The 11,903-nt window shown below is 38.7% G+C and overlaps 1 protein-coding gene across 4 annotated transcripts in view; it reads left to right on the forward strand.

Moving 5' to 3' along the window:
* STAM (signal transducing adaptor molecule) overlaps positions 1-11,276 on the forward strand; it is a 74,147-nt gene extending 62,871 nt beyond the window's left edge. For all 4 annotated transcript variants that reach the window (XM_065520386.1, XM_045399647.2, XM_005564739.4 and 1 more), the window contains 5 exons: positions 1,963-2,050; positions 2,503-2,557; positions 3,129-3,282; positions 4,237-4,412; positions 9,934-11,276. In XM_065520386.1, coding sequence (XP_065376458.1) covers positions 1,963-2,050; positions 2,503-2,557; positions 3,129-3,282; positions 4,237-4,412; positions 9,934-10,171 — 711 coding nt within the window. In that variant the 3' untranslated portion in view covers positions 10,172-11,276. The remainder of the gene's footprint in view (positions 1-1,962; positions 2,051-2,502; positions 2,558-3,128; positions 3,283-4,236; positions 4,413-9,933) is intronic.
* Positions 11,277-11,903: the final 627 nt, after the last annotated feature.

An 11,903-nucleotide genomic window follows, 5' to 3' on the forward strand; every position in this document is an offset into this window, starting at 1 on the left:
AGATTGCTATGGTGTTTAAATTCCTTTGGCTATATTTAAAGGAGTTTTTGACTGTTTTATTTTAAAATGTCAACGCTTAATGTCCTGGAAATCTTATCCTTTGTAACATTTTAAACGTATGAAAAATGAGATGTTATCTCTGAAATATGTGAAGGGGTTTATGGGCTTGTAGCAGTCTTTTGTGGGAGGCAGAAACAAAATTTGAAGAGTGAAACAGACTGTGGAAGACTGTGCTAAGGACAAGGAATCCACCTGGGCTAGGGGAAGTGATGTTTGACTGATTGCATTATGTAAGAAAATGCTGGCCAGGCGCAGTGGCTCTCGCCTGTAATCCCAGCACTTTGGGAGGCCGAGGCGGGCGGATCACAAAGGCAGGAGATCGATACCGTCCTGGCCAACATGGTAAAACCCTGTCTCTGCTAAAAATACAAAAATTAGTTGGGCGTGGTGGTGCACGTTTGTAATCCTAGCTACTTGGGAAGCTGAGGCAGGACAATCACTTGAATCTGGGAGGCAGAGGTTGCAGTGAGCCAAGATCATGCCACTGCACTCCAGCCTGGGGGACAGTGAGACTCTGTCTCAAAAAAAAAAAAACTTGCAGAGGCAGACTAGTTGTCTATCTAGAAACCCTACTTCTATGACACTAAATAATTTTAAATATTGTGTAGTGTTCTGTAAGCAAACAAAACAGAAACCATCTGTGTGTTAATGGACTCTCACTTTCATTTGACCTTTTTTTTGTGTGTGGTAGGCAAACTTTCTGACATATTTTTGTTTTGTAAGACTGCTTAAAATGAAAATTGTGAATAATTTACATTGAAAATTGGTATCCATTTCAAAATACAGAATTCTTTTGACTTGGGAAGAGTTTTTTTTAGCATATTTATGTCACTTTCACTCTCTGATGATTAATTTGTTTCTCAAGCTATTTTCCTTTTACAGAGAATCATAGTTTTTAAATTTTAAGTAATTACTTTGCTTAGAATTAGTTGTCTTTATTTGCCCTATGTACCTATATATGGTAGCATAACCATGTGAAAACCATGCATGGAGAAAGGTTTGTAATTGTTTTAGTAGTAGTCATGGTAGAGTAGATCTGTTTTGATTTTTTAAAAAACATAAATACATATATACTTATATATCATATAGATGTGTTTATGTAATGATGGTTTCATTAGTTCCATTGGTCTGTACAACAAAAGATTCAGAAATAGATCTGTGTCACTGGTTTGAGGTATCTTCCAGCCTTTCCCACATAGGAAAATCGAGAAACCACTAGTCTTCCTCCTTCCTTTTATGACTAACTGAAACACTGGTAGAATGAAAATGTAGAATAAATCCTGAGAGTCCCACTTAGAAGAGCAGCTGTGATACAGCTGAGCTCTGCCTTACTGAAACAGCTGCTGTATTCACCATGGGGGAGAAGGAATGACAAGTTGTTAATCAGAAGCAATGCCATCTTGAGATGGATAGTACACTTGTTGGCGTGGCTAAGCTAAAGCTGCTCTGAAACAAAGCAAAATCCTCTAGCATGACATAAGAGGTGGAAGAACTCATGCATTGTAAGTTTAAATGTGGCTCGATTTCTTCTCACTTAAGAGAATCTCTGTTAGCAGTTGGTTGGTTGATTGATTGATTGATTGATTTAGACAGGGTCTTGCACTGTTGTCCAGGCTGAAGTGCGTGGTGAGATCATAGCTCACTGCAGCCTTGACCTCCTGGGCTCAAGTGATCCTCCCACCTCAGCCTCCTGAGCAGTTTCAAAAATATATAGGAAACACTTTCAAGGCTCTGACTTCATGTGGTACTAAAGAGAATAAATACATGGGACACTGAAAACATAAAATCAAAATTGGAGTCTCCATAACTATGAATTTTGAAAGTTTGTCTAGTTAATAAGGTGAAAACACAAAGTTGCATAAAGGTTGGTTGCTTTTTATATTAACTACTTCATTCCTGTAGGATAAAATGGACCAGTTGCTACAGATGTTGCAAAGTACAGACCCCAGTGACGATCAGCCAGACCTCCCAGAGCTACTTCATCTTGAAGGTAAAACTTTTCTATTTACCTTGCAGATAAAGAATAATTAGAGGTTACTAACTGGTGTCCTGTTGAAGAATGGATTTTGAGAATAATATTAAAAATGGAACATTTCTCACTTCTCCTTGACCCAGGCTCCCTTTCATATGCAGTTTAGACCTTGGGTAGAATTTGAATTCTTACAATTTTCTATCCAAACTAAGTATTCTATTCAACATTTTAGAATCTTGTAAAATGAAAAATGGCACTTTAAGATTTCGGGATTAATATTTTAGATTAAGTTGTCACCATTATACTTTAAGAAAATCAATTTTGGGTTTTGCAGACTAAAGTTAACGAATGTATATTTTTATTACTCCAAATTAAATCTTTTATTCTTTAAATTATACAAATATCTATCAAAGGTTCACATTTTTTTTTTCTTGTACTTTCTTATGTTCCTTTACATCTTGTCATTTTAGCAATGTGTCACCAGATGGGCCCTCTCATTGATGAAAAGCTGGAAGATATTGATAGGTAAAAGAACATGGGTGCATTTATGTTGTGTACCTTCCTTACTGACGCTATCGCTATAAACTGCAAAGTGGGCTATAACTGCCTTTTTTAAAAAAAAAGAAATATTGTGGAGGAACCAATTCTCATTCATGTGTCTTCTGCTAGATGTGGAGAATTAGACTCATTTGTCCTTTTTTTTAAAGTGAGGATTTGATTGACCTTTACAATATAGTCAAAAAGACCAGCATAGATAGGTCTTTTTAAAAACAAGGGCTTAGCTGTGTAATCCTCTTTGCTGAAGTGGCATTACCAGAGCTCAGAAATGACCCATATGTTAGTAACTAGGGAAACCAAGATATTTCTGGTACAGTCAGATACGATAAGCTGGAGTTCCCTCAGCACAGCACGTAAGCCTTAAACAGTTTGGGTTGCTTCAGGGCTAAAATGCAGGATATTTTTGTTATAGGTGAAATTTTTAATAATGTCTGCCAGTACTACTTTTTGCTCTTTTTGATATTTTGATGTATCAGTATTTAGAACATTATATCATTTCAGCAACAGCTGTGTTTCAAATTATTGTGTCATGTTTCAGAAAACATTCAGAACTCTCAGAACTTAATGTGAAAGTGATGGAGGCACTTTCCTTATATACCAAGTTAATGAACGAAGATCCGATGTATTCCATGTATGCAAAGTTACAGAATCAGCCATATTATATGCAGTCGTCTGGTGTTTCTGGTTCTCAGGTAAGCTTTTAGAAGCCCATGTTGTTTTAAATTCTCAAATGCATGGTCAGACGTGGTGGCTTATGCCTGTAATCTCAGTAATTTGGGAGGCCAAGGCAAGAGGATTGCTTGAGACCATGAGTTCAAGACCAGCCTGGGCAACATAGTGAGACCCTGTCTCTACCAAAAAAAAAAAAAAATTAGCTAGGCTGGGGGCATGTTCCTTGGTCCCTACAACTCGAAAGGCTGAGGTGGGTGGATAACTTGAGCCCAGAAGGTCTAGGCTGCGGTGAGCCTTGTTCGCCCCACTGTACTCCAGCCTGGGCAACAGTGACACCCTGCCTCTAAAATAAATAAATAAGTAAATAAATAAATAAATAAATTCTCAAATGCATTTGAGATTATTTGAAATAGCTGTTTGAAACTTTCTGAAACTAATGTTTAGAATTAAAGTTTAACAGAATTTTTTTACTTGGCAATTACAGTATATAACATACTAATTATACTAATAGTTTTTGTTGTTGTTTTTTAAAGGAAATTGCTTTTATCCATTGCAGTCTGGCAGTTTAGGAAATGTGACTTGTATCCATTGCAGTCTATGGCTACAAAACAATGAGTTCAAATACACTTTTTAAATATCCTTTGGGAGTCCTTAAAAAAATACCAACATACAGAATATTAAAATATATTTAATGTAAAGGGGGATTAGTATAAAGTTTCAGGGTAAGTTTCTTTAATGCTTCAGTATGGAGATAAACATGAGTTCAGCATATGTTTAACTAAAAATGAAAACCATCAACAGCCTATTTCATTGAAAAACATTTTTCAAAATGCCTGTTGACAGAAGTAACTTTTACCAAAGGATTCCAGAGTGGTAATTTTTCTTGTTTTTGTAACTGAATACCTCTACAGAGAGAGTTCAGTATGCTTATTAAAATTTTAGAATTGAATATGATTTCTCTTTAACTGTCCCAGGTGTATGCAGGGCCTCCTCCAAGTGGTGCCTACCTGGTTGCAGGGAATGCGCAGATGAGCCACCTCCAGAGCTACAGTCTTCCCCCGGAGCAGCTGTCTTCTCTCAGCCAGGCAGTCGTCCCGCCGTCCGCAAACCCAGCCCTTCCTAGTCAGCAGACTCAGGCTGCTTACCCAAAGTAATTTGACTGTTGATTCTTGTTTGGAGTTAGTGCTGTTATAGCTGCTTAAGTGCCCCAGTTATCTATAACTCTAAAATATGGCTAATAAATATCTGTGGTCAGCGTCATGCGGCCACCCCATTCATGGTAATGAGTAGTAGAGCCTCTGTGGTGTTCCAGTACCAGCCAGCAAGCTGGTGCTCTGCTCCCCACTCGCTTAACTCCTGTAATCTGGTTTCAGCCCTATATTTTTAATACTACTCTTACCATAAGTTTTTATTGTTGTTTTTATTTGCATCTATGATATTTGATAATGTCTTTAATGAAATTTACATGTAGTGACTATAATTTGTCATTTTCCCACACATTTTATATAAAATTTAAATTCTGTTATTTAAAAATTATAGTTCTGAGCTGTCTCTTTAAGACAGATATTTTCTTATTTTTGCCCTATTTTGGAATTTAGTTTATATTATAGCAAGGTACCCCATTTGAATCAAGACGGTACAAGAAGATAAGCGCCCTTGTTTCTCAGGAGGCAGATGGCTGAATATGTGATGACAGAGGCCCATTTACTTTTGCCATTTACTTACAGTGCTCTCTGTCATGTAGTTAAATGCTTATTATGTGTTTTTTCTTCTGCTTTAATGGGACTCTAAGCTAAAATCTTTTCCTTGAAGCAAATAAAGGATAGGCTTTTAAGAGTTTACCAATGTGTGTTCTAGAAGTTACGATATTCTAGCTGGCAATAGAAGTTGCTAGGTAACACAGGCACAACTTCTAGAAACCTTTCCAGCAGTATCGGGATTGCCCAGGAATTTTCCTGTACTGCCCTCTCTGTTGCACTATTCATCCTCAAAGAGTACGTGTTGGAGATGCTTGGGGATTTTCAAGCATTATTTGGTTCTCAGGTTAGTATCCCAAAGTGACCTTAAGGGGGATGATGGCAAGGCCTAAGTGTCAGAAAACAGGGCATTCCCTAGTGGGTTATGTATGTTAGTAAAAAATGTTAAGTGTAGCTTGCTCTCTTGCAGGATTTTTTTTTAAGTTGAAATCTGGTGGAAATGAATACCCTTATGGAAAATAAGCAAGCAGCTGTTCCTAGAGTAACATATTGCTTTACAACTAGATACGAAGTGGGCAGAAGGTAGGAATTGTTGAGAAAACACTAGCGTTCCCGACGTAATAGGACCCTTGAGCTATTTTAGTATTAGCCAGAACTGCCACCTCTCCCCAGCTAGTCCTCTGTTTGACTGTGTCACATGCTGCTCTACCTACCTTGTTACTAGAGATTACTTGAGACTCATTCTTCAAGGTCAGGACCTTGGGAAATGATCTTTGTGAATGAGATAACCTGTTGGTAGGTGCTTTACCAGTGAAGTTGTGTAGCGCTGTGGCACCCTGCTGCTGTTCTCTGTGGGTGACTCTACTTCTGCAGGCGGGATGTGAAATCCCTGGCACGGGCCCAGTCCTACCCGTAGAGTGTAGCTATTAATGTCACCTCTCAAGGAACACATGTTTATTTCAATAGGTGTCTTTTGAAGAACATTTTCTTGAAATATTTAGCCCTCCCTTCCTGGCTCATTCCTACATATTCTTTAGTTGTTAGCTTAGCTGCATTTTTACTGGGACGTCTTCCTTGCTTTCCCACCTGTCAGCACTGTGCCTCCTGTGTGCTGTCAGAGGACTGTGTGTGTACTTCTGTGTGTTTCGTGGCTGGTAGTTGCCTTTTTACTTGTTTGTATCCCCACTGAACGGCAATATCTTGAGAGCTGGCGCTGTCTCTTTCACCTGTACAGCCATCCTTATGTAGCACACAGTTTTACACTGGATAGGAACCCAGTAAATATTTTATAAATACATGTTTTAGTGTTAATGACAATTTCAAGTACCATATTAGATCAGTTAGGTGTATTTTTTAAAATTCCTTGCAAAGGCTTCACAAAGGCTTAGAGGCCATTTAAATATCTATATATAAAGGTACAATATGTAATATCTATTTATCAATATATAAAAACAGATGTGTGTTTGTGTGTTTCAACGGGGAAATGAGGAATTGCTGGTACAGCAAATGTAGGATGAGGAAATTGGAAAGAGTGAGAGCCAGGGTTAGAAGTCTTACTAGAGATGTCCTGCGTATTTGACTCGAGCTTTCTAGTGGCAAATCAAGGTCAGTGAGGATTGTTGTTGTTTTTGGTAGGCAGGTTTTTTAGCACTCCTCAGTTTATATATATCTGAGAGGCTAGCTCTTGTTACATACAATTTTGGTGTTAAAGCTCACCGTTTTTCAGACTTCTGTCATCCTAGGACAGTCTTACTAGTTGGGGAAGGTGTCACTGATGACAGTTTTCTAAAGCTACCTGTAGCGATGGTAGTATTATAAGGTGATAATAAGTGACAGTTACTGTTAGTATTATGAGACCACTGAAGCTTATGTATTTATTTGTCTCGATTTTAGTTTACTACAGTCAGCATGTGCCAGGCACTACATTAGACACTTGAGAGTCTTCTTTAGCTTCAAGGTGCTTACTGAGTAGTAGGGGCAAACACATAAAAAACATAATGTTATACAACATGATTTATAAATAAAGAAAGATATATGCCTTGTGCTTTAGGAGCCTCAGGGTTTGAGGAGGTTTTCCAAGAGGGTTATTCTTAGCCAGTAGAAAAAATGTGAGGAAGATGTTCTGTCATGTCAAAGATGCGGTAGTCTGGAATGGCATGGTACTGGTGGAGTGAGCAAAGATGGGAGGTGTGAAAGGTGCGTGGTACATATCGGCATTCCAGCAGCACACTTACCAAGGGATGAAAGCGTGTGGGGGAGCAGCGAGAGACATACTTGAAGACACTGCCAAGGTCGAAGAATGCTTGTTCTAAATACCATCTTAGGGATAATGAAAAAGTTCAGAAAGGGCTTTAAATGGGAGTGGTGTAGAGGGATTCTTAGGGGCAAGGTTAGAAGCTGGGAGACCGTGGATATTAGGCAAGAAATGATGAGTATTTGTTGACAAGATACAGTGCTTTTAATTGGAAAGAGTTGTTTAGGAGATTAGCAAATAATTATACATTGGGTGACATGGTTGGGAGATAGTGCAACGCAGATAAGAGAAAGAAGTATTGGTGAATTGCACGGTTTTGCCCAAGGCAACTGGATGGACGGTGGAACTGTAAATTGAGAATGATTCCAATAATACTAACATTTAAGGGATATTTAGTATGTGCCAAGCACTGTGCTGTGTGCTTACACAAAGTAACTTATTCCTCATAATAACCTGTGAAGTCGGCAAACTATTACCCCCATTTTACAGATGGGGAAGCTGAGACCTGGAGACAGAACCAAAGTCTCACTTAACTAAGATTCTAAACCAGACATTCTGACTCCAAAACTCAGCACATAGACTCTATATTATGGCAATATTATAGCCCATACCATTGTAAATAATAGTATGAAATTTGACATCTAATCAACTTTATATCTCACACATATGGAGTGATGACAAATAATGCCTTAGGTCACCACATTAGTTGGTGAAATGTAGCATTAAATTACCGTCTCATATAATAATTAAATTACCATCAGATAGTGAATTTGTGCCGAGTACAAGAGCATTGAATTGACCAACAATAGATTTATAAATAACAATTGGAGGAAAGTTTAGAAATAGGCAGTATTTTGAAAATTTGACAGTTGCTTTATATATAGCTTGTTTTACATTTTCAATACAAAGGTAGGGGGAATTCTCAGCATCTTAGTACTTTCACATAGCTAACCTAGTGTCTTACAGTGGAAATGCCATGTATTCGGTTGGGAACAGGAAGACAGGAAGTAGAGGCAGTGGATAAAGACAACCTTTAAAGGATTTTTTTCTTTCTTTTTCTAATCGGAGCAGTGCACAAGTGCAGGGCCTTGAGACGGGAGTACTGGCAGCGGAGCGGTGGGAGTGGGAGGCAAACTCAGTACTGAGGGGGTGCAGCTTCAGAGAGTTGATCAGCGTGGTAGTATTTTCAAGGAAATAAGAGAAATGAGGTTACGAGGCCTTCCCTTCCACTAGTCCTCTGGGACAGTTCTTTTCAAGGACACTGGTGATGCCCATATTGCCAGACTTTTGGTCAGTTCACCAAGAGTCCTCCTCCATTTGACAGTTCGTGATTCCCTCCTCTTTTCTGAAATGCTTTCTTCACTTGCCGGTGACCATTCTCTTTTCCCTTCTGCCTCACCGCCACTTCTTCTCAGTCTCATTTGCCTCTTGCCGCTTTATCTTATGGACTTCAAGGTCCAGTGCTCAGTAGATGGACTGCCTTTTTGTCTGTTTGCAGCTGCTCCCTAGGGGATCTCATGCAGCCCCGTGATTCTGAATGATTCTGAATGCCTCTGCCGAGGATTCCCAGATGCTCCCAGATGGGTATTTCTCCGCACTTCCCCACGGGCCAGCAGGCTTGAATAGCTGACTACCTATGCATTCTCTTTGCTTGTCTGTTTTTTGAACATCAAACTTGACAGATCCAAGATTATTACTTTGATCTTCCCCACACCCCTCCCACCCCCCAGTCTACTGTAGTCCCATCATAGTATTCTTTTCAGTGAATGGCCACTCTACCAGTTATTTCTGTCAGTTTTTCAGTTCTAAACCTCAGGCATTTTGGACTCTTCGGTTCATTATCATATTTTGAAGGCATTATCTTCAAAATAAATCTAGACCCTGACCCTTTCTCCCATCTCCACCATTACTGCCGTGGCCCTGCTGCCGATCGGCTCTCTCCTGGTCGATCGTAATAGCCTGCAGTCCGCTCTCCTGGTCCAGAGGGAGCCCGTTAAACCCTGTGGAATCTTACCACCCTTCTGCTCAGAACCAGCCAGTGTCTTTTTGTTTCACTCAGAGTGTAAGCTACAGCCCTTACTGTGGCCATCAGGTGCTGTGTTCTCCAGCCCCTCCCCACCACCCCAGTCCTGCCGGTGGTCTTAGTTGCTCTCCCCGCCGCCACCGCAGCTCGTGGCCTCCTGCTGTTCCTTGAACGTGCCTGGTGTTTTCTCTCCTCAAAGGCTTCTGTTTATCTGAAATGCACTTTCCTATGGGATCTATCTGGCTCACTCCCTCACTTTTTCCGCATCTCTGCTTAAATATTGCCTTGTTGGAGAGGCCCCTACCATAAACTAGAATCCGTGGTCCCAGCTGCTCTCGGACCTCCGTGTTGTGCTTTGTTTTTCTTCTTAGCAGTTATAACCACTCGACACACAATCCATGTGTTTATTACCCTTTTCTACCACTGGAACAGAGGCTCCATGGTGGTATAGACTTACTTCCGCAACCCCCCGCCCCACCTTTTTTTACACAATGCTTAAATAACACATTTTTTTAATGCAATGCCTGATATGACAATGCCTAAAATAACAATGTTTGGCACAGTATAGCTATTTAGGAAAAGGTTATTAAATGAATTGGCTATATGAATGAATGCTTAATAAATAGTTTTTCCATTTATCTGTAAGTTGCTCTATAAATCAGTATTGATCTAATTGAGTGTTTTTCTTCCTCCACAGTACAATGGTGAGTTCCGTTCAAGGAAACACGTATCCCAGCCAGGCGCCGGTATATAGTCCTCCTCCTGCCGCTACTGCTGCTGCAGCAACTGCCGATGTCACTCTGTACCAGAATGCAGGACCTAGTATGTCCCAGGTGCCAAACTATAACTTAACCTCATCAACCCTGCCTCAGCCGGGAGGCAGCCAACAGCCGCCTCAGCCACAGCAACCGTATTCTCAGAAGGCTCTGCTATAGGACCCGGTGTTCCACTTGGTGGCAGATGCCTGCTAAATGCCATTGACAATGTTATGAGATTCATTACTCTCTTAAGATGTGTTTATCCTCAGCTTATAGGAATCTCTCCAGGTCAAGAAGTTCAGATATTCAAGAAGGTAGAACTCTCTTCAATTTACACTGACTTTTTAGAGGTTCTTCCCCCACCCCCAGAGGAATGAAACTACTTACAACATTTAATTCCTTTCATAATATGAAAGAATTGATACAAGGCTATTTGTCTCGTAAACCTGGTCTGCAGAAAGTCAAACTTACGAAAACTGTTGTGGCAAATGTTATGTACATATATTGATATGTAACTGCATTAGTGGCCATTTTGAATCACAGTGGTGATCATGTGAATATATTTAACACTGTGTTAAATTAATTTACATTGCTATTTTATTTTAATCATAAACAGCTACCATGTTTCTTAATGTTTTGTGTAAATTTAAGGTAATTATACTATCCTTTTAAACTGCAAGAAAACAAAGTTGTAGCGTATTTACCTGAAGGCGCATTATGTTGTCGTGTGTTTCAGTTTGACATTAAACTGAACCTTTTACTAATTGTGAGCTAAAGATACATATATAAATACACATGTCTTTCTGTAGCCTCTGCATACTACTAGCTGTCATCACACCAGCGTACAGTAGCTAAATTTTTGGTGCAATTATAGCAAATGATAATGTTCCCTTTTGAACTTTTACATTTTGGCATGACATTTCAGAATATTGTGAGACCATGAGACAAAATTAAGAACGATCACATTCTTTATTTCTTATTTTTAAAGAAATGATGTTGGTTTACCTTTTCCTAGTTGAAGATAGTAATTAGGTTTCTAAGCTGTATACTGTGTTTATTGGTGGCAGTGACACCAAAGATAGAGGCAATGGATAGAAATTTTTAAACTGGAAAGAAAACCTGAATTACACTACATTTTTGAAGTCTCTTGTAATTATTTGGGATATCAACAAAATTTGATTCATCTGTCTAATGCCATTGCTAGTCTTTTAAATATGTCTTTTAACACATTGTATCCTCTAATTCTTCATTAAAATGGAAATAAGTAGATGTTTCAAAGTAATCTATATTCCTGGCTTTGCTTAACGGTTTATGTATTTATTGTTATCTTTCAAACTGGATTTTTGGGTTGCTCTTTCTGGTCTTTTAAAATTCGTATGGAATTATTTTGGCTTCCTACTTGGGAATATTTTCGAATGAATGCTTTTCTTTTAATTCATGCGAAAAATGTTTTCCACTGACATTGTAATCTTAAATATTTACAATTTCCCTGATTGGGCTATACTATTATTTTAACACTATTTAAACAACTGAAAAGTTGAGTTGAACATCATATTTAATGAATTGATATAACAGGTTTCATACTATAAATGAAAATTTGATGCTTATTTTCTAAGACTGTTGTAATCAGGTATCTTGTTTATTTTCTTTTTGAGAGAAGATTAAATCTTTGGCGAGTAGTCTTAAGGGTGATTAATTTCACAGGCTCAGATTTAAAGCACCGTAGTTTTAAATCTGAGCCTGTGAAATTAGTCACCCATAAGATTACTTAAGGGTAACTTAAGTGTTTCGCTCTAGTGTTGTGTTGCGATTTCCTGTGTTTAAAATATGTTGCCCTGCCCTGAAGTCAAATTTCATGTTTTAAAAACTAGAAGTTACTTTTTGATAAACATCAATGAGATTATAATCT

This window comes from Macaca fascicularis, chromosome 9 (assembly GCF_037993035.2).
Source record: "Macaca fascicularis isolate 582-1 chromosome 9, T2T-MFA8v1.1".
Taxonomy (NCBI): domain Eukaryota; kingdom Metazoa; phylum Chordata; class Mammalia; order Primates; family Cercopithecidae; genus Macaca; species Macaca fascicularis.